The 23,517-nt window shown below is 43.5% G+C and overlaps 1 protein-coding gene across 1 annotated transcript in view; it reads left to right on the top strand.

Moving 5' to 3' along the window:
• LOC143774829 (uncharacterized) overlaps window positions 1–22,926 on the top strand; it is a 122,200-nt gene extending 99,274 nt beyond the window's left edge. Inside the window, exons 15-19 of the mRNA XM_077262598.1 lie at window positions 1,182–1,324; window positions 3,141–3,206; window positions 14,078–14,243; window positions 22,154–22,315; window positions 22,749–22,926. Of these exons, the coding sequence (XP_077118713.1) occupies window positions 1,182–1,324; window positions 3,141–3,206; window positions 14,078–14,243; window positions 22,154–22,315; window positions 22,749–22,926 (715 nt within the window). The remainder of the gene's footprint in view (window positions 1–1,181; window positions 1,325–3,140; window positions 3,207–14,077; window positions 14,244–22,153; window positions 22,316–22,748) is intronic.
• The last annotated feature ends 591 nt before the right edge of the window (window positions 22,927–23,517 follow it).

The following is a 23,517-nucleotide window of genomic DNA, read 5'->3' as shown; positions in this document are numbered from 1 at the left end:
CTCAGTGAGAGATGGCACACACAGGGATGGCACTGTAGCAGAAATGCCAATCTTAATCTCCCCCCAAAAAAAAACAAAAAAAAAAAAAAAACTGTCCTACAATTACTATCTCCCTGCAGTAATGTAAGCCAGGTATGGCAGGCAGCAATAGGAGTGGACTGATGCACAAATTAAATAAAAAGTGTGGACAAACAAAAAAGATAGCTGTGCAGAAAGGAAGGAACAAGAGGATATGTGCTTTGAAAAAAGCAGTTGGTTTCCACAGTGGCGTACACACAGCAATACAGCTATCACGGAGCCTTCTAGGGCAGCCCAATGAGCTACAGCGCTGAGGGGAAAAAAAAAAAAAAATAGCTTCCACTGTTCCTGCACACCGAAGGTGGTGTTGGACAGTGGAAATCGCTGCAGCACAAGCGGTTTGGTGGTTAGTGGACCCTGCCTAACGCTCTCCCTGCTTCTGATGAAGCGGCAGCAACCTGTCCCTAAGCTCAGATCAGCAGCAGTAAGATGGCGGTCGGCGGGAACGCCCCTTTATAGCCCCTGTGACGCCGCAGACAGCAAGCCAATCACTGCAATGCCCTTCTCTAAGATGGTGGGGACCAGGATCTATGTCATCACGCTGCCCACACTCTGCGTTCACCTTCATTGGCTGAGAAATGGCGCTTTTCGCGTCATTGAAACGCGACTTTGGCGCGAAAGTCGCGTACCGCATGGCCGACAAGCACAGGGGTCGGATCGGGTTTCATGAGACGCCGACTTAGCCAAAAGTCGGCGACTTTTGAAAATGATCGACCCGTTTCGCTCAACCCTAGACAGCTGGTCTCCTTTTTATTTTCCTATGACACCCCAGGGTGGGGAAATATGAGCAGCCAGTCCGGCCCATCTTTCTGATTGCTCGTAGACGTGACTGTGACACTCTCTATTAACCCTCTCAACCCTATATGTGATATGTGCTGTAGCCTGCTTTTCTGGGCTTACATTACCGAGGCTATCAACGTCAATGATACATATCTCCCCTCAAGCACCAGTCCGTTGGCCAGCTTAAAAAATGTGCACATAGTGGTAGGGTCGCCATTTTGCTGAGCACTGGAGCAAATTTTGGTCAATGTTTCTTACTGAACATTTGATAAATCTTTCTCTTTTCATTCTTGACATGTGTAAATCTTGAATTGTGTTTTTAGGTCAGGCGGCATAATCGTGGATCATATTATCATTCTGTCAGTGGAATACATAGCTGGATCAAATCTAAATGTCAGTTATGAAAAACTGTTTCAACATGTAGATGAGCTGCTGAACTCCATGGCCAAAAATTGCACTACAAATGGTAAGTCTACACTCGAGAACACCGTGGTAAGGCTAAGCCCCACTTTATTCATTTGGAATGATTCCAAACGAATCAATTCTGCTCTTACCAGATCATACGCATAAGAATATCATCTACCTTTTTGTTATGGGCGGATAAATGGACAACACAATGGAAGATGATTGTTGTTTCAAAAAAGATTTATGCTCATTGTTTTCATGTCCAAAATAAGATAGAAGCAAAGCAACGGCTATCTGTATTCTACATATAAAGTTAGATCTAAATTTGGTTTAGGCTTCCATACATAACGCATAGCAGCTTCATCTAGGTTGAGGTGCTTACAAAGAGGATGAGTCATCATTGCTTTTGTGCTTTCTTTTGTCTAATTTTGAATGCTTTATGCCTGATTTTTTTGGGGGGTTGTTAGTTTTTCATTTGGGCCTTTTCTACAGTCACCTTTAATGTTTTTGCCTGAGATCTGATTCATCATCTACAACTTTAAAAAAATGTCACAAAAAACTCCAGAAGCCATCGTCGAGTGATGTTATTGTTATGTATGGCAGAAAAAGTTGCACATTTTTTTTTTTGCAACATTTTTCAAAACCTGTGACAAAAAATAAAGACCATTTTGGACTTTGTTCAAAATGTATTATTTGTGTTCACCATTTTGACAAATTTAGCCCAAAAAATAGCATTGCATACTACAAGATGAAAAAGAAAAGTGACTTAAAAAGGGATGAAAAAGGAAGGGAAGGGAAGGGAAGAAAAAAACTAATGCCTTTTGACCTGGTGACCAGGTGTTAAAAATATTTTACATTATCAAGAACAAATAGATTTTTAAGGGGAATTTGTGAAGGAAATTTGTGGAGCAGTTCAGTAATCTGACAGTCTCACATGATGAGAGCATTATACTGCCTCTGAACAAATTTCTGGTTAGACCGCTCATGGAGTACTGTGTACAGTTTTGTGCACCGGTGAGAAGGAAGGATATAATGGAACTAGAGCGAGTACAAAGGAGGGCAACAAAACTAATAATGGGGATGGGGGAACTACAATACTCACAGAGATTAGCAAAATTAGGATTATTTAGTCTAGAAAAAGACGACTGAGGGGGCGATCTCTCATATGTATAAGTATATAAGGGGACAATACAAATATCTCTCCGAGGATCTGTTTATACCAAGGAAGGTGACAGTCACCAGGGGGCATACTCTGCGTCTGGAGGAGAGAAGGTTTTTCCACCAACATAGAAGATTATTCTTGACTGTTAGGCAGAGAGAATCTGGAATTCCTTACCTGAGGAGGTGGTGATGGAGAACTCAGTTGAGGAGTTCAAAAGAGACCTGGATGTCTTCCTGGAGTGTAACAATATCGTATGTTAGGGTTATTAGGTTCTTTAGAAGGACGTAGATCTAGGGATTTATTATGATGGAATATAGGCTGAACTGGATGGACAAATGTCTTTTTTCAGCCTTGCTAACTATGTTACTATGTTACATGAAACAGTGGCTCATGTTCCTCGACTCACTAAATAAAGGAATAACATGTCTGGCATAATTAAGAAACATTCACTCCTGTACAAGTGGCCAGATTAATGCTGAGTTTACATAGCAGGCCCACAACAGAATGTCCAATGTAACATGGCAAAATGAAATCAGGGGCATATGGCGGTACAATGGGTCTCCATAGTTTACTAAGACGCCATATCGCTTGCAGGTTGTATGGAGTAATAACACGCCTAGGACTGAAGGAGCACTTGTTTATAACTATGGTAATGTTATTTTTCTCACTATTGCACTTTAATCAGCTGAATTTTCTGCACATTTTATTCTTATAGACACATCAGAATTCTGTTTCACTGATGATATAGTTACGAAAAAAATCCCACTGCCAACTGATCTCCGTAAGTAAGAGCACAAATTCTTGACTGACATTAAGGGCAAAATCTTAAAACAAGTTAGATGGGTTATCTCTGACTTTTTTTATTTTCTCTATTGGGCTAAGAACTTATTGGCAGATAGTTGCTAACTACGCGCCTGTTCTGCCCTGTGATGATCACGGACCACTCCTGCTGGCAATTCTCCTGCTTCAGTCAATAGAACGGTTCCTTATCTTCTGCTCTGCTCTGTCGACAGGACATCAGCGAAGACGTCATTCTGATTGACAGCTGGTTCCTCGCTGCGTTAGACTGAGAAACGTGTCAATCAGCATGACATCCACAGTCATGCATGATGCTCTGTCAACAGAGTGGGACAGAGGAGAGTTTGCGCTATCATCTTCAAATCTCGGGAAGTGGGAAAATCGCCGGACGACCATGACCACTCTAATCCAAGAGAGATCTTTGCACGGCAGAACAGGCAGATAGTTAGCAACTACCTGCTGATAATGCTTAGCCCCATAAGGAAAATTAAAAAAACCTAGAAGTTTACATACACTATATAAAAAGACACATCAGCATGTTTTTCTCAATATCTGACATGACATTAGAATAAAAACGCCTTAAAGAGTTTCTCGCTCTCATTATTCTGGCATTTGGCAAATATTAATAATTATGGTAATCCTAATTGACCTAAAACGGAAAAGGGTTATTCTGATTTCATGTCAGATACTGAGAAAACCCTGCAGATGTATATTTTTTATATAGTGTATGTGAACTTCTGGTTTCAACTGTATCTCTACCAAATGTGTGTGTAGCTATATGCATACAGTTCTACATCTTGTTATATATAGTCATATGTACCTTATCTTATTTAGATAAATAGATAGATAGATAGACTGATTGATTGATTGATTCCTGGGTCGTCTTCTATCCTCTGCGATTTTGAGGTCTAGCCACAGATTTTCAATGATGTTCAGATCAGGGGACTGTGAGGGCCTTCGTAAAACCTTCAGCTTGCACCTTTTTAGATTGTCTATTGTGGATTTTGACATGTTTTTAGGTTCATTATCCATTTGTAGAAGCAGTTCTCTTTTCAATTTCAGCTTTTTTACAGATGGTGTTATGTGTTATGACCCCAATGGCAGAGGGTCTCAGGAATAATGCTAGTCCGTAAATACAGAAAACCAGCTCATAGGGCAGTGGTAACTGGGCTGACCATATAACTAATCCTAGCACCACAAATACCAGTAGCCGGGGAACGTTCCTACGTTGGTCCTAGACGTCTCGCGCCAGCCGGAGAGCTAACTACCCCTAGAAGGGAAAAGAAAGACCTTTCTTGCCTCCAGAGGAAATACCCCAAAAAGTGGATAGAAGCCCCCCACAAATAATAACGGTGAGGTAAGAGGAAAAGACAAACATAAGAATGAGCTAGGTATTTAGCAAAGAGAGGCCCACTAGCTAATAGCAGAATATAGAAAGATAACTTAAATGGTCAGCAAAAAATCCTATCAAAAATATCCACACTAGAAATTCAAGAACCCCCGAACCGTCTAACAACCCGGGGGGAGAACACCAGCCCCATAGAGCTTCCAGCAAGGTCAGGAATCACATTTAGTACAAGCTGGACAAAAATGATAGCAAATAAATAAGCCAAAAAACAAAGAAGCAAGACTTAGCTTAATTTAGCACGAACCAGGACCAGCAAACAGGAGCAAACAGAATGTGTCTGATAACACCGATGCCAGGCACTGGACTAAGGTTCCAGGAGGTTTATATAGCAACACCCCTGAAGTAACGACCCAGCTGGGTGCAAACTGAGGGAAGGAAATCCCAGAGTCATATAACTAGTAACCACAAGAGGGAGCCAAAAAAGTCTAATTCACAACAGTACCCCCCCCTTAAGGAGGGGTCACCGAACCCTCACCAAGACAACCAGGGCGATCAGGATGAGCAGCGTGAAAGGCACGAACTAAATCGGCCGCATGCACATCAGAGGCAACCACCCAGGAATTATCCTCCTGACCATAACCCTTCCACTTGACCAAATACTGAAGCCTCCGCCTGGAGAGACGAGAATCCAAGATCTTCTCCACCACATACTCCAACTCGCCCTCAACCAACACCGGAGCAGGAGGCTCAGCAGAAGGAACCACAGGCACAACGTAGCGTCGTAACAAAGACCTATGGAACACGTTGTGAATGGCAAACGAAACCGGAAGATCCAAGCGAAAGGACACTGGATTAAGGATTTCCAATATCTTGTAAGGACCGATGAAGCGAGGCTTAAATTTAGGAGAGGAGACCTTCATAGGAACAAATCGAGAAGACAGCCACACCAAATCCCCAACACGAAGTCGGGGACCCACACCGCGGCGGCGGTTGGCAAAACGCTGAGCCCTCTCCTGTGACAATTTTAAGTTGTCCACCACATGATTCCAGATCTGCTGCAACCTATCCACCACAGAATCTACTCCAGGACAGTCAGAAGGCTCCACATGTCCCGAGGAAAAACGAGGATGGAAACCAGAGTTGCAGAAAAACGGCGAAACCAAAGTAGCGGAACTAGCCCGATTATTTAGGGCAAACTCAGCCAACGGCAAGAAGGTCACCCAATCATCCTGATCTGCCAAAACAAAACACCTCAAGTAAGCCTCCAGAGTCTGATTAGTACGCTCAGTTTGTCCATTAGTCTGAGGATGAAAGGCAGACGAGAACGATAAATCAATGCCCATCCTAGCACAAAAGGATCGCCAGAACCTGGAAACAAACTGGGATCCTCTGTCAGACACAATATTCTCAGGAATGCCGTGTAAACGAACCACATTCTGAAGGAACACAGGAACCAGATCGGAAGAGGAAGGCAGCTTAGGCAAAGGCACCAAATGGACCATTTTTGAAAAGCGATCACATACCACCCAGATGACAGACATACTCCGAGACACCGGGAGATCAGAAATGAAATCCATGGAAATATGTGTCCAAGGCCTCTTAGGGACAGGCAAGGGCAAGAGCAACCCGCTGGCACGGGAACAGCAAGGCTTAGCTCGAGCACAAGTCCCACAGGACTGCACAAATGACCGTACATCCCGTGACATGGAAGGCCACCAAAATGACCTAGCCACCAGATCTCTGGTGCCAAAAATTCCCGGATGACCTGCCAACACCGAGGAATGAACCTCGGAAATGACTCTGCTGGTCCACTTATCAGGAACAAACAGTCTGTCAGGTGGACAAGAGTCAGGTCTACCAGCTTGAAATCTCTGCAACACACGTCGCAAATCAGGAGAAATGGCTGACAAAATAACTCCTTCTTTAAGAATACCAACAGGTTCTGTGACTCCAGGAGAGTCAGGCACAAAGTCCTTGAAAGAGCATCAGCTTTCACATTCTTTGAACCTGGTAAATACGAGACCACAAAGTCAAAACGGGAGAAAAACAATGACCAGCGGGCCTGTCTAGGATTCAAGCGTTTAGCAGACTCGAGATACATCAAATTTTTGTGATCAGTCAAGACCACCACACGATGCTTAGCACCCTCGAGCCAATGACGCCACTCCTCAAATGCCCACTTCATGGCCAGTAATTCCCGATTGCCAACATCATAATTTCGCTCAGCAGGCGAAAACTTCGTAGAGAAGAAAGCACATGGTCTCATTACCGAGCAACCAGGGCCTCTCTGTGACAAAACGGCCCCTGCCCCAATCTCAGAGGCATCCACCTCGACCTGAAAGGGAAGTGAGACATCAGGCTGGCACAAAACAGGCGCCGAAGTAAACCGGCGCTTCAACTCCTGGAACGCCTCCACGGCTGCAGGAGCCCAGTTAGCAACATCAGAACCTTTCTTGGTTATATCCGTCAAAGGTTTAACAACGCTAGAAAAATTAGCGATAAAACGACGGTAGAAGTTAGCAAAACCCAAGAACTTCTGAAGACTCTTAACTGACGTGGGTTGAGTCCACTCATGAATAGCTCGGACCTTGACTGGGTCCATCTCCACAGCAGAAGGGGAAAAAATAAACCCCAAAAAGGGAACTTTCTGTACTCCAAAGAGACATTTTGAGCCTTTAACAAACAAGGCATTCTCACGCAAAACCTGAAACACCATCCTGACTTGCTCCACATGTGAGTCCCAATCTTCAGAGAAAACCAGAATATCGTCCAGATAAACAATCATAAATTTATCCAGATACTTCCGGAAAATATCATGCATAAAGGACTGAAATACTGAGGGAGCATTAGAAAGCCCAAAAGGCATCACCAAGTACTCAAAATGACCTTCGGGCGTATTAAATGCAGTCTTCCATTCATCACCTTGCTTAATGCGCACAAGGTTGTACGCACCACGAAGATCTATCTTGGTGAACCACTTGGCACCCTTAATCCGGGCAAACAAGTCCGACAAGAGAGGCAAAGGATACTGAAATTTTACAGTGATTTTATTCAGTAGCCGATAGTCAATACAAGGTCTCAAAGATCCGTTCTTCTTGGCCACAAAAAAGAATCCCGCACCAAGAGGGGAAGAGGATGGACGGATATGCCCCTTCTCCAGAGACTCCTTGATATATGATTGCATTGCGGCATGCTCAGGTACTGACAGATTAAATAATCTTCCCTTAGGAAATTTACTACCTGGAATCAAATCTATGGCGCAGTCACAGTCCCTATGAGGAGGCAGAGCACTGGATCTGGACTCACTGAATACATCCTGATAATCAGACAAATACTCAGGAACTTCCGAAGGAGTAGAGGAAGCAATAGACACCGGCAGGGAATCAGCATGAATTCCCTGACAGCCCCAACTTGACACAGACATAGCCTTCCAATCCAGGACTGGATTGTGGGTCTGTAACCATGGCAGACCCAAAACGACCAAATCATGCATTTTATGCAGAACAAGAAAACGAATCACCTCCCGATGTTCAAGAGTCATGCACATGGTCACCTGCGTCCAAAACTGCGGTTTATTTTCCGCCAATGGCGTAGCATCGATACCTCTAAGAGGAATAGGATTTACTAACGGTTCAAGAACAAAACCACAGCGCTTGGCAAATGACAGATCCATAAGACTCAGGGCAGCACCTGAATCCACAAACGCCATAACAGAGTAAGAAGACAAAGAGCAAATTAAAGTCACAGACAAAATAAATTTAGGTTGCAAATTACCAATGGCGACAGGACTAACAACCCTTGTTAGGCGTTTAGAGCATGCTGATATAACATGTGTAGAATCACCACAGTAATAACACAACCCATTCTGACGTCTATGATTTTTCTGTTCATTTCTAGTCTGAATTCTATCACATTGCATTAAATCAGGTGTTTGTTCAGACAACACCACCAGAGGATTAGCGGTTTTGCGCTCCCGCAAACGCCGGTCAATTTGAATAGCAAGCGCCATAGAATCATTCAAACTTGTAGGAATGGGGAAACCCACCATTACATTCTTAATGGCTTCAGAAAGGCCATTTCAGAAATTTGCGGCCAGAGCACACTCATTCCACTGAGTAAGCACGGACCATTTCCGAAATTTTTGGCAATACACTTCAGCTTCATCCTGACCCTGAGAAATAGCCAGCAAGGCTCTTTCTGCCTGAATTTCAAGATTGGGTTCCTCGTAAAGCAATCCGAGCGCCAGAAAAAACGCATCAATATTCGCCAATGCCGGATCTCCTGGTGCTAGCGAGAAAGCCCAATCCTGAGGGTCGCCCCGCAAAAAAGAAATAACAATTTTAACTTGCTGAGCTGAATCTCCTGATGAACGGGGTCTCAGAGAAAGAAACAATTCACAATTATTCTTGAAATTCCTAAACCTAAATCGGTCTCCAGAAAACAATTCCGGAATAGGTATTTTAGGTTCAGACATAGGACTACTGGTAACAAAATCTTGTATACCCTGCACACAAGCTGCCAGCTGGTTAACACTTGTAATCAAGGTCTGGACATTCATGTCTGCAGCAAGCACAAGCCACTCAAAGGTAAAGGGGAGGAAGAGAAGGAGAGAAAAAAAAAACTCAGAATTTCCTTTCTTATTTTCCCACTTCTGCAATGCTTTAAACATTCAATGTTGGCCTGGCATACTGTTATGACCCCAATGGCAGAGGGTCTCAGGAATAATGCTAGTCCGTAAATACAGAAAACCAGCTCATAGGGCAGTGGTAACTGGGCTGACCATATAACTAATCCTAGCACCACAAATACCAGTAGCCGGGGAACGTTCCTACGTTGATCCTAGACGTCTCGCGCCAGCCGGAGAGCTAACTACCCCTAGAAGGGAAAAGAAAGACCTTTCTTGCCTCCAGAGGAAATACCCCAAAAAGTGGATAGAAGCCCCCCACAAATAATAACGGTGAGGTAAGAGGAAAAGACAAACATAAGAATGAGCTAGGTATTTAGCAAAGAGAGGCCCACTAGCTAATAGCAGAATATAGAAAGATAACTTATATGGTCAGCAAAAAATCCTATCAAAAATATCCACACTGGAAATTCAAGAACCCCCGAACCGTCTAACGGCCCGGGGGGAGAACACCAGCCCCCTAGAGCTTCCAGCAAGGTCAGGAATCACATTTAGTACAAGCTGGACAAAAATGATAGCAAATAAATAAGTCAAAAAACAAAGAAGCAAGACTTAGCTTAATTTAGCACGAACCAGGACCAGCAAACAGGAGCAAACAGAATGTGTCTGATAACACCGATGCCAGGCACTGGACTAAGGTTCCAGGAGGTTTATATAGCAACACCCCTGAAGTAACGACCCAGCTGGGTGCAAACTGAGGGAAGGAAATCCCAGAGTCATATCACTAGTAACCACTAGAGGGAGCCAAAAAAGTCTAATTCACAACAGTTATGTTTGCATCAAGAATTTTTTGAAATTTCATTAAATCCATTCTTCCCTCTACTCGTGAAATGTTCCCCATGTCATTGGCTGCACACAACCCCAAAGCACTATTGATTCTCCCCCATGCTTAATGGTTGGCGAGATGTTCTATTCCTGAAATTTGGTGCCCTTTTTACTTCACACATACCTTTGTTCATTGTGGCCAAAGAGTTCTATGTCAACTTCATTGATCCGCAGGACTTGTTTCCAAAATGCATCAGCATTGTTTAGATGTTCTTTTGCATACTTCTGATGCTGAATTTTATGGGGAGGATGCATGAGATGTTTTCTTCTGATGACTCTTCCATGAAGGCCATATTTGTGCAGGTGTCTCTGAACAGTAGACAGTAGAACAATATACTACAACTCCAGAGTCTGCATAATCTTACTGAACGTCTTTTGCAGTCAAGCGAGGGTTCTGATTTGCCCATCTGGCAATACTACAAGCAGTTCTCACTGAAGTTTTGCTTGGAATTCCAGACCGTATCTTGACCTCCACTGTTCCTGCTAGCTGCAATTTGTTCATTACAGAAGTGGGCAATTAATTTTACCAAGGGTCCACATGAGAAATTGGCACAGCTGTGGAGGGCTGAACCCATTGATTGAACTTAAATGGGAGGTTCAAAACCAAATGTGAATTTCATACTAAATATGCATCTATTTAGTATAATCTAATCTCATTACATTCTGACTTCCACTCTGTCTTTTTTTTAACTTCCAACAACATTTTGTTTGAGATTCACCAGTGCATGCTGGATACTCAAATGAGTCGTCATCAGGAGGCAGAGGCTGAGGTCCCTGCTGCAGCCTCTGTGCCCTCTCTGAAATGAGGTGTCAAGAGTGGTATCTGTTTCAGTGGCTGGGCTACCTCTTCTCACCTGATAATGCATTGGTTGTTAAATTCTGATGTATGCTCAATATGAACTCCCTGTGCTATATTTCTTTGAATGCACAGTGACAGTGCGTTCTTTTGCTGGCTCTAAAGAGAAGTGATGAGCTGGCAACTGAGCGCGCTGCCAGTGCAAATTGTATGGAGGCAATGTGGTGATTGGTGAAACAGATGCTACTTATGATGTTTCATTTCAAGATGGGGAAAACAGTTGTGGCAGTGACTGCAGCCTCTGCCCTCTGATGACATCCCTTGTGAGTATCCAAAAATGCACTGGAATTCTCAAGTGAAGCATGATTGGAAGTATAAAAAAACAAACAAAAAACAAGCAGACAGGAAGTTAAAGTAGTGAGGAAATGGTAGAATTTTTTTAACTGAAGTATATTAGAAAAGTGATTAGATTATTGAATTAAATGGACATTTAGTATGATATTTATCTTCGGATTCAGACTGCCCTTTTAACCCCTATACGACTTTGGATATATGGATATGTCCTATCATTAATGCGGCAGTGCAACAGCAGTCACAGTGCTAGCATAAATATTCCGGTGCCATCTTGCAGCAGGAACCCAGGAGTCTTCGTCTAGGGGTCTGGCTTTGCCCCCATGATGACGATCGTAACGACAATCGTTGTGATTGGCTGTTCAATTCTAAACATCCAACCACAGCGTTTATTAGTGTTTCAGACAATCAGATTGCCTGAAACACTGATACCCAGCCTATGATCGGTGGTGTAAGAGCACTGATCATAAGCTGGTGCCTAGCAATGCTAGGATCACCAGGGTCAGTTCTGATTGGTGCGATCAACGATGACATCGATTGCATCAGTCAGAGCACACAGATGTGGTCTGAACTCTCAGGAATCGCTCTGTGGTTCCTCATTCCGGGTTCCAGATATGAGGAAAGCAGTCATTGAGAGAGATCTGGTGTACTGCTTTGTGCTGTGCTTGGACTTGTGATGCCATAGACTTTCAAAAAACTGTGCCACCACTACTAGTGTTGCTGATGAAGAAAGAAGAGTTCCTGATCCCTCCTTGTTCCATTCCTGATCTTTCCTAATCCATCCAAATCCCTCTCTCCCCCTTTCTACCCCCTTTTCAGCCCTTTCTCCCCTCTTTCCCCTCTTTTATTTCCTCTCCCCCTCTTTTGTCACCAAGCGCTGATCAGTACTTGATTGCTAGATTTTTGGCAGATTTTTCGTGTGTCCAGCAGCTGCCAGGCACTGATCAGTGACACAAATCACTGATCCACCCTCGTGCTTGCTGTTTTCCACACTTTTTTCCACCCTATTTATTCTCTCCCTTTGCACCACTTCATGTGTGCATCCTGCAGCCACTGAGCATTGATCAGTGACGCAAATAACTGATCTGTACTCATGCTTGGTGTTTTTCAGGTCTTTTTTTTTTGTCCCTGTCTATTATCCCCCTCACTTTGCATCACCTCTGTGTGTGCATCCTACAGCCACTGATCAGACACATATCACTGATTGGCACCAGAGCTTGCTTTTGGCAAGGATTTTTTTCCCTTTTTTTCTCCCCTTTTTTCACACATGCATCCTACAGCTGTTGAGCACTGGTCAATGACTACTATCACTGACAGGCCTCAGGTTGTTGTTTTTTTTATCAAACAATATTCAAATACAAAATAATTTAGATTAGTTGATAGGGCTAGATTAGGGACAGCAAAAAATTACCATAGTAATCATCGTCTAATATGGTATTTTTTACTGAATTGAGTTCGAATTAGTGTCAGTAAAGAGTAAGAAAATAATAATTTAGATTAGGGACAGTAAAAATATACCATAGTTATTGCCACCTAGTAAGGTATCTTTTATTGAATTGAGTAAGCGTTAGTATCGGAGGATGTAAAAAGATCACATCCGTGCATCCATAGTACATCCGTTGAGCGCTGATCACTGACGCACATTAGTGATCAAACTCCGTCTGTGAAAAAAAGAATTTAAAAAAAATTGCATTAGTTGATAGGATTAGATTAGCAAGAGTAAAAACATACCAGAGTAATTGTCATCTGCTACGATATTTTTTACTGATTTGAGTTAGTGCTAGTGTCAACACGGAAAAATCACATCAGTTGGTCTGGTGTATAGCTATCAAGTGCTGATCACTGACGTGCATCAATGATAAACCTCCAGTTGTTGTTTTTTTCTTCTAAATAAAAAAAAAAGTTTACACCAAACACTCACACACACACACCTAAATAAAATTTGGTACGCACTGCATACGTGAAAAACGTCATCCCGCTCGCCCCAAACCCGGTATTCAGCGGAAGAGGCATCCCAATTAAATTGCACATGATTTTCTACTTATTGGTGTTCTGCCTCCAATTTTTGGATTTAGATTAATTTTAATAGATCACTATATAGTTAATAGATAAATAATAGAGAGATAATAGATAGATAATTAATAGATAATACATAGATAATAGAGATAGATATATAGATAATAGATAGATAATAGAGAGATAATAGAAAGATAATAAATAGATAATAGACAGATAATAGATTTTCCTTTTTCTTGCAGGTCTATGTTATGTTTACAGATACACTGTTCGCCACTGTGGCAATAAATTCATTTACATCTATATTCATGAGAGATGGAGGGGTTCTAATTTTTATATTACAATAGTAGTTTTTACATATGTGAAATAAGAGTTATGTTTTATTTTTCTCACTTTTCTATTCCATACACATAACAATTTCAAAGGTGCCAACACTTTTGGCGCTTTCCTCCAGTGACCTCGGTCGCATACCTTTCTGCATTGGCACACATAGGACATTCCTGAGCATCCAGGCAACCTAAAAACCATTGGATCTGCAAATGGCAGGACATTGATAAATTACAACTATACCAGTAAAATTGTTCTGATGAAGGTCCGGACGTGGACCGAAAACATTCAACCTTTTTGCTTTATGGATGCACAATAAACAATTTGTCTTTTCAAGCCACAATACCATTTGAGTGCCAAGTTCTTTTTTATTTTTGTATAGAAAGATGGGCAGTATGGATATAAAGTGAAATTATAAAGAAAATCTTATTTTTGTTTTAATGATTAAAGATAATATTAAATTCGGTACTGCCAAATCAGTAAATTGTGATCTCTCTCTTCCTCTAGAACGCTGCCAGGACAGGATTCCCGATGGCTTTAAAGACTTTTACACCACAGTCCTGACTTCTGAGGGTTTGTCTTGTCTGTCTCACTGTGAACCAAATTCTAAAAATTATTATGACTGTAATAAAGGAAAGTGTGAGATTCAGAACATAACAGGCCCTTTATGTTTGTACGTATTCATCCTATTTTAAATTATTACTTAAAATTGTATTTTCAATTTTGGTGCATTCAATTATTTTTCTTAACAAATAATTAAAACCTTTAACCTAAAAAGATAACCTATCAGTTCTAAGAAAAATTAAAAAGTGTCAATGTATAAAATTATAGTAATTAATTTGAATAGGACACACATAGATTCAGATGTAATATGCAAGCCTCCTAACTAGTGACGGGCGAACCCGAAAAATAAAATTTGGCATCTGAGCAGAAGACCATGCAAGCTTCTGAACAAGAAGCTGCCCGAGAAAAGGTGCATCTATTAGATGTGCTAAATACTGGCACTTTAGCCCGGCTCTTTCCACTTGCCCTGGTTGCAAGTGAAGTAATAGGTTTGGGGTTGATGTCAGCTGTTTAATGGCCGCTGACATCAAGCCCAGGGGTAAGTAATGAAGACATCCCCATTACTAGCCCCATAGTCAGATTGTAATAAAGACACGGCAAGAATAAAGAACTGTATTTGAAATAAAAACTCCTCACCCTCTTTTACACAATTATTCACAAAAAGACAAAAAAGCAAAGTTACACTCAACGTTCCACTGATCAATGCTCATGTCTCACTGAAAAAGACCAAAAATAATAAAACATATGAGAAAATTCTCACACAGGGAGTCATGATGTCAGTGAGGTGACCAGGGTTCGTCAGCTATGAACTCCAGTGACCTTTGTCACATCAGCGCTACTCACTGCAGGAGCACAATCACGCTCCTGTCGCAGTGCGTTCAGGCTAGCATGGAGAGCAGTTGCATTACTGATGTGACCAGTCTTCTAATCATCTTTATCGTCATGAGACATGCCCTTTAATGGATTATCATCAGACAGGTGAGGAATATGGTGTTTTATTATTTTTTGTCTTTTACAGTGGGACATGGGCATTGATCAGCGGAAAGGTGAGTATAACTTTGCTTCTTTATTTTTAATGAATAAATGTGTGAAAGAGGGTTTGGAGGGTTTGGAGCGCCCCCACACCGCCGCAGGGCCGAGGGGTACCCGGAGCCGGGCCTCTAGGTCTCAGTCCTGGGGTTGTCACGGTGGCTAGACCCGGTCCGTGGCCCTGTCTGTCAGTGGGGGACGTCCGGTGCAATAAGTGGTGTTGTAACGGTGCAGTTGTGGGGTGCAGGTCGCGGTAAATAACGAGGACACCAGGTTGCAGTCTCTTTACCTCTTTACTGGAGATCTCTGAGTCCTCAGTCCAGAATACGGTTCACCAGGCTGCGCAAGTCCGGCCGGTCCAATGGCACCTCCAGAGTTCACTTCACAGGTGGAAGTCGGTGCCTTCCTTCTTAGCGCTATGTGTTGTAGTCCTTCCCTGCTGTGCTTACGGAAAGTACCCCACAACAGTTGTGTCTGTTTCTTAAGTTCCCTCACAACTCGATTAAATGATGTTCTTCTAATCTTCCGTCCCTTCCTGATGTTACAGTTGGAACGGCACCCGTTTGTCGGATAGGCCTGGAGTTCTTCCGGGACCCTAGAGACGCCCCTCTCCCGCAATTGCCTCCCAAGACTTCATAGGTGATATGTGTTAGACAGCCCGCCTTAAACTGACTGTCCTGCCGCTGTTTAGAGTATTGCTTGAAGCTGAATGTTATAATACTCCCTCGGCGTTCCGGCCACCGGTAATGCGCCTCAGTAGGGTGTTGCTCCGGTCTTACAGCACGACCCCTACTGGAATTCTCCTATTGCTTGATCTCGTTTCTCACTCAGCACAATCTATCTCGCTTCTAGTCCTTTCTTAGGGCACCGCCGCTATTCTGAGCAGGCACGGTCCCGTTACGTTCTTTCCAATGCCAAGCCTCTGCCAGGATCCCACCCCTGGCAGAGACCCTACTGTCTCTTCCTCCACAACACCCTCTGCCACAAGGTGTTGCTTCGTCCAATCCAGTCAGCTTTCTCTACTAACTTCCTGCCTGACCCCCAGTTTACCCACTATGGTGGGGAGTGGCCTAATGAATAGAACCCTTAGCTCCCCCCGGAGGCCCTGCTGTGAAACATATTGGTGTCTGTGATACCTGTTCGGAGGAACTCCTTCAGTGCCATCGAACGCACCATGGCTCCCCATAGTGGCGGATCCACAGTACTGCAACGACCAGGACTCTGGGGCGCTGCACTCCCCCCTGGTTAAACACAGTACTCCGGGACTGGGAAGAAAACAACAATACAGGTTAGCAAAAAGACATACAATTTTGTTGAGTGCAAAACAATAAGTATACTTGAACAGGCTTCCCTTTATGGGAGGTGAGGACACTTTAACGTTACAAACATAATTAAATATCATAGCAACAGGCTACAATTAACTCTCATTACCCAACCGGGTATTCTACTAAGTGCAATTTGATGAACAATAATTTAACATTGCCTTCAAGGAACATACACTCTTAGCTCGCTAAAGGCCTTCCCATAATCACATTACAGGGCAAGTTAACTTTTCATTCTCCTACTTTGAACCTGCAGGACCGCCTGTCCCTATGGCACCAGACCTACTGCCTCTCCTTTCTTTTACAGGACCGCCCCGTTCAGCCAGGGCCTACTGCCTTTCTCTACTATACATGGTATAGACATAACATTCCTTTCAGTTTAAGAGCACTAAGTCATCTCTACATGACTCCTATGAGGACTCAGGGTTTACCTTCTATCCTAACTATCTATCAACATTATCAAGCATTTTCTTCTGAACATTAAGCCTTCTCATTATCTTTCTTTCTATCATGCATGCTGGACTCCACGTCTATCCCTACGGGTCCACTGCATCCTTCTTCAACCTTTCACCTTTTTACTTCTCAGAGCACATCATCAGTATTTCTTCACATTTAACTAATTAAACACATATAACTTTCTCGTACAACATTATCATCACTTTTCTCTCATCAACATTATTGCTACTTGTCTTAAGCAATATTTCTATCGAAATGCGGCAAATGAACATCCCCTTTAAGAGAGGACCAAGTCTCTGTGAGGTAGCGTATTTTCTCAAGCTACCAGTCCATACTCAGCAAGGCTCCGGTGTGGTATCTTCGCAAAGAGTCTCTTTCTAAGTAAAACCAGTAGGAAGCGCCTTTAATAAGGTGCAAACTATTTACAAGGAAAAGTTTGTATCATGCACGGTCCATGATTACAGCAGTTCTGGAAACTTTGAAGAAACAGGAAACAAAAGCAAAAGCAGAGGAAGGGATCCCGGGTAAACAAAGGGATCCCTTTAAGAGTTAACCCTAGTCGGGTTTAAAGCAGCAAAAAGCAGGGAAACAAGCAGTTAACTATTTACATATTCAGGTTTCCGAGGTTTAGTTGGACGGCTTCCAGGGCTGCACCTGGCACTTAACCCTTCCTGGCCTGGGAAAAGTGAGGTCCAGGGCTACACCCAGTGCTGGACACACGCCGTTAATCCGTCTTTCATGTATGGTTAAATCATGCGCAGCGATGGAGGTCTGCGCAGCTTGAGTATGGGCATTTGCTGCAGCAGAGGCAGCGGCCGCTGCAAGATCAGTCACTGGAACGGAGTCAGCAGCTGTGGCACTAGCAGTCACTGGAGGGGTGTCGGTCGTCAGGGCAGGGTCGTCTTTCATACCTGCTTCAGATGCGGTCCCTCCGGTGCCGGTCTGCTCTGCCTCCGCTGGGGTCTGGAACGCTGGTTGCAGGGCCTTGTGCTGCGACATTGTCATCTCTGCTTGCAGCATACCCCTTTCCGGCAGGGCCTTGCTTTCCAGCTTCGGAGCGCTGGAACTTCTTCCCTGCTCCGGACCAGATGAGGCTGCCGACAGATGTCCGGTGAGGCTCCTGATGATGGCCTTCTTCCACCCGGCCTCAGTGCTCAGCTGCGTCCGCCGGGGTCGGTGGATCAGCTCGTCTGCTCCGGTCTGCAGGAGGTCAGCGTCAACTGTGGAGGTCTGGCTGCGGTGCCTCTCCGGGTAGCTGGGGGAGTCCTCGGCTCCGACCCCACGCTCCGGCTCCGGGCGGCTGGCCATGGCGTCCTCCATGTTGCTCGCTCCTTCTTCCTGGTCCTTTTCCCGCTCTCTTCTTCGTGGGCGGTTTCGTTTTCGTTGTCTCTGCCCACCATTAAGGATCAGGAGGCAGATCTCGGCTGCTGACGGACACGTCCTCAAGGGGCCGAGATATTTAGACTGGGCGGCCATTGTCTTTCGCGCTCTTCAGCTTGTTCACGCCCACTTCCACGCCCTTCTTCTTCTCCTGCGCTCTCCTTAGCGCTGTAATGGCGGCGGTTTTGGCGGGAAGTTCTGGCGGCAAGTGGCAACACACAGTCCTTGTAATAAAGCACAGTCCAAGCACGATAAATCACAGTTCCAAGGCACACATGACCTGATTCTTCAGGCTTAAGTAGATCCTGTTCGTGACATCAGGTTTGGAGCGCCCCCACACCGCCGCAGGGCCGAGGGGTACCCGGAGCCGGGCCTCTAGGTCTCAGTCCTGGGGTTGTCACGGTGGCTAGACCCGGTCCGTGGCCCTGTCTGTCAGTGGGGGACGTCCGGTGCAATAAGTGGTGTTGTAACGGTGCAGTTGTGGGGTGCAGGTCGCGGTAAATAACGAGGACACCAGGTTGCAGTCTCTTTACCTCTTTACTGGAGATCTCTGAGTCCTCAGTCCAGAATACGGTTCACCAGGCTGCGCAAGTCCGGCCGGTCCAATGGCACCTCCAGAGTTCACTTCACAGGTGGAAGTCGGTGCCTTCCTTCTTAGCGCTATGTGTTGTAGTCCTTCCCTGCTGTGCTTACGGAAAGTACCCCACAACAGTTGTGTCTGTTTCTTAAGTTCCCTCACAACTCGATTAAATGATGTTCTTCTAATCTTCCGTCCCTTCCTGATGTTACAGTTGGAACGGCACCCGTTTGTCGGATAGGCCTGGAGTTCTTCCGGGACCCTAGAGACGCCCCTCTCCCGCAATTGCCTCCCAAGACTTCATAGGTGATATGTGTTAGACAGCCCGCCTTAAACTGACTGTCCTGCCGCTGTTTAGAGTATTGCTTGAAGCTGAATGTTATAATACTCCCTCGGCGTTCCGGCCACCGGTAATGCGCCTCAGTAGGGTGTTGCTCCGGTCTTACAGCACGACCCCTACTGGAATTCTCCTATTGCTTGATCTCGTTTCTCACTCAGCACAATCTATCTCGCTTCTAGTCCTTTCTTAGGGCACCGCCGCTATTCTGAGCAGGCACGGTCCCGTTACGTTCTTTCCAATGCCAAGCCTCTGCCAGGATCCCACCCCTGGCAGAGACCCTACTGTCTCTTCCTCCACAACACCCTCTGCCACAAGGTGTTGCTTCATTCAATCCAGTCAGCCTTCTCTTATAACTTCCTGCCTGACCCCCAGTTTACCCACTATGGTGGGGAGTGGCCTAATGAATAGAACCCTTAGCTCCCCCCGGAGGCCCTGCTGTGAAACATATTGGTGTCTGTGATACCTGTTCGGAGGAACTCCTTCAGTGCCATCGAACGCACCATGGCTCCCCATAGTGGCGGATCCACAGTACTGCAACGACCAGGACTCTGGGGCGCTGCACTTTTATTTCAAATACAGGACTTTATTCTTGCTGCTTCTTTATTACAATCTGCCTATGATGTTAGTAATGGGGGCATTTTATAGATGCCTCTCCATTACTAACCTTTGGGCTTGATGGCTGTGGCCATAAAATAGCTGACATCAACCCGAAATCTATTACCTTACTTGCCACCACACCAAGATAAGTGGAAAGAGCAGGGCAAAGTGCCAGAATTTGTCCATTTAATAGATGCACCTTTTCTTGGGTGGCTGGGGGCTGTTGTTTTTAGGCTCAGGAGGGCCAATGTCCATGGCCTCTTACCAGTCTTAGAATATCAGCCTTCAGCTGTCTACTTTAGCTTGGCTGGTAGTCAAAACTGGGGAGACCACGCATCAGTTTATTAAATTATTTATTTAAATAGTTAAAAATATGGCATGGCGACATCTCAATTTTAATAACCACCTAATATAAAGCTGACAGCTGGAGGTTGCAGCCCACAGCAGTCAGCTTTACCTGCACTGGTTATCAAAAATAGAGGGGAACCCATACCATTTTTTAAATAAAATATTTATTTATTGCATAGGCACCGGCTGATGTATACTCTCATCAGCCTCGCCTTCTCTCACTACCACCAGCGAGACCAGGCTTATGATGATGGGAGTAGTTCTCTCATCAGCTGACCCTTGTGACCAGTGGTAACCTTTTTAGCATCGGTCAAAGCTGCTGGCTCACATGCTGTCACCGCCAATCAGAACCCCTGTTTTCCACGTTGTCACACAGATGACAGCTTGGGGAAGAATGGATGTTCAGTCTCCCCATTCATCTGAATGGAATCCAGGTTTGGGTTGAAGTTCAGGTATCTTTTTAGTAGGTACTCAAAACCAAACTTTTTTTAAATTATTTGGTCAAAACCGACAGACCCAAACATGCACGGGTTCACCCATCTCTACTCCTAACATGTTTGGTGAGGAAATAAATTCAGCCATTTGTAAAATGAAAGGGGTAATAATGTAAATACAAATTAAATTCAGATTCAAATATTAAGTGAGATTATAAGGTCGTACCCAACTGGACATTTATGGCATATTGATAGTATGTGACATAAGTATCTGTCTGCTTGAGTGTGTGGACTGGGTGATTTTTGGAAAAATCCCTATTTTCACCAAGCAGTCTTGGATAAATATTATTCGACTACAAATATGTTTTGGTGTATGGAAGGGAAACAGAGAACTTGGAGAACAGGCACAAATAGGAGAACCTGTAAGTAGCAGGCAAAAGTTGTCTCTGATCAGATTTGTACACATTAGAGCACAACAATAGTGCTAACCTATGTGGTATATCGTTCTTTTGACTTATAGGTCCAATGCATCATTTTTATAATTTTAAGTCACTTAAAATTTTTGTTTGCAGTATGTTGTCTTTTTTTTTCCAAACAAATTCTTTAACATGAGGCACGTGCTTCAAGAATTTTGAGCAAATTAAAAAATGTACTTAGAGCAGACCACGGCACTCTCAGAAGGTGTAATCTTATTTCTTTATTACATCACACTGATCCACATGGTGGTGTCACCTACATTGCATTGATCATTTTTTATTTCCTAAATTACTGGGAATTACATGTTTATATTCTGATGTATCACTACTGTATCGCTACTTTAACTATGTCTCCCTATTCTCGTTATTTCAGTCCATGTATTGTCTCGGCCTTCCTCATTTAACACTGATTTCAGTGATGTCATTTCCTTTAGACTTGTGTTAATATCCTTACCCTGTATACTGCTGTTAAAAGCTTGGAATGGGCTGAAACATTCAGTTGGATCAGGAACATTTTGTATCTTTGTACAGTGGTGGCCAGTAGATAAAAAAATAATAACATTTCAGAGTCCTCGGTGGTTGATACCTTAAAACGCTAACTGGACAGATGGTAAAAATGTGCAAGATTTCGAGACTACTCGGGTCTCTTCATCAGACACACATGTTGGATCAGTGTGATGAGATAAAGATATGAGGTGGTTACACCTTCCGTGAGTGCCAGGACTTCTCTGATTTTTCGCTGTTTACTCTCCTCGTGCACCATCGCTATAGTGGAGTGCAACTCTTATTGGAATTCTTTAACTTTTTATGCCATTTTTTAACTCAAAAAGTTTTATGTTTTACACACTGTTTCTAAAATGTACCAAAATATCTTATTTACATAAAATCACTTCAAAGGTGAACTGGAAAGCATTTGAGACAATTTTTGTGACTTTCTTAAAAGTCATAATTGTTTAATCAGGGGAAAACATCTGGAAACATATCCATAGTTCGCTGCTGTATTACTGTTTTTTTCTGTTGGGTTCTGCTTAGTAACATTGCGTTTTCTTTCCTTGTACAGTTGCAAAGACACGGATACTTACATCTATACTGGACCCAGATGCACAGGTCCAATATTAAAAGCAGGTGTCTATGGAGGTGTTGGAGCAGCTATTGGTATCTTGGTCATCATAGCTGCAGTGGTGGGAATTTTCCTTTGTCGGGAACGCAACAAAAAAGAAAAGTAAGTTGTATTTTATGATTTTTAACCTTATTCTTGGTGTGTAATTGGTAATTAAGAGGTCCAGAGTTTCTCCATCTTTACAATGGCCTCAAATTTTGGATACCAAATTGGCTGGATTTATTATTTTTTGCCTATAAAGAACAGATTTTAGTCAATTGAGAACATTAGAAAAGGTTTAGGATTAAATTGTGATGTTATTTTAGATGGAAGACTAAAAGCCAAAGTGTCCAACCTCATGAAAAGTGGCACCTGTTAATCAACTTTTTATTGGGCTTTGGTTGACCAGTTTTTGCGTCTCTTCATTCGTGTTGTGGTTTTAATTTTGCTTGATGTCATTTCCAGGCAGTTCATGATAGGACTAAGAACTTCCTTAAAAATTTTTATATAATGTACCGATAGCTATTTGATGCTCTATGTTTTTCTTTCTTTTAAGAGACACATTAATAAATTATAAAGACAAATGGTACGAGGATACTGAAGATGAGTGGAGCATTCAGAAAGGCTTCTCCAAAGAGTATGGAGATTCTGAAGATGGAGGAACAGATGGACAATATCATGGTAAGACATTCATATCCTTAAAGGAAACCTGTCACCAGAAAAAAAGCTATTAATCTGCAGATATGGGGTTATTAGCCTGCCTGGCGAACGCTGTCGGTATAAAATGAACTTTATCCCTCACTGCAGCGTTTGGCTTCCAGTCATTGGGTGGCACTGATGCGGGTTCAGTCACCACTCTTTGGATAGTGATCAGCAGCTGTATCCGTGCCCCCGGCCATGATTGACACTGGCTCTAAATTGGGTCCAGTGGACAGTTAGGGCTTGGGGCGCAGTTACAGCCACTGCTCTGTATTCTGAGTGGTGACTGAACCTGCTCCGCCTCTGTGACTGAAACCCGAATGTTGCCGGGGGAATAAAGTTAATATTCTCCAAGCAATGCAGGCATCAGGCAGGTTAATAACGCTATTAACCTACAGATTAACCCCATATCTGCAGGTTAATAGCATTTCTCTGGTGACAGGTTCCCTTTAAAAACAATTCTTTGTTTTTCAAAATCTTTACTTATTAAAAGGGGTCACACAGCAAGAAGATAACATCCATAGGAAACACTACATTATGCAGTATCCATGCTAAACAATGGGTTGTCTTTGTCATGCAGTGCAGGACGGATCCCCCCAGAGTGACAGACTATTTGTAACTATAGT

Source organism: Ranitomeya variabilis, chromosome 5 (assembly GCF_051348905.1).
Source record: "Ranitomeya variabilis isolate aRanVar5 chromosome 5, aRanVar5.hap1, whole genome shotgun sequence".
Classification (NCBI taxonomy): Eukaryota; Metazoa; Chordata; class Amphibia; order Anura; family Dendrobatidae; genus Ranitomeya; species Ranitomeya variabilis.
The sequence above is the reverse complement of the archived record's forward strand: the minus strand, read 5'-3'. Positions and strand labels throughout refer to the sequence as shown.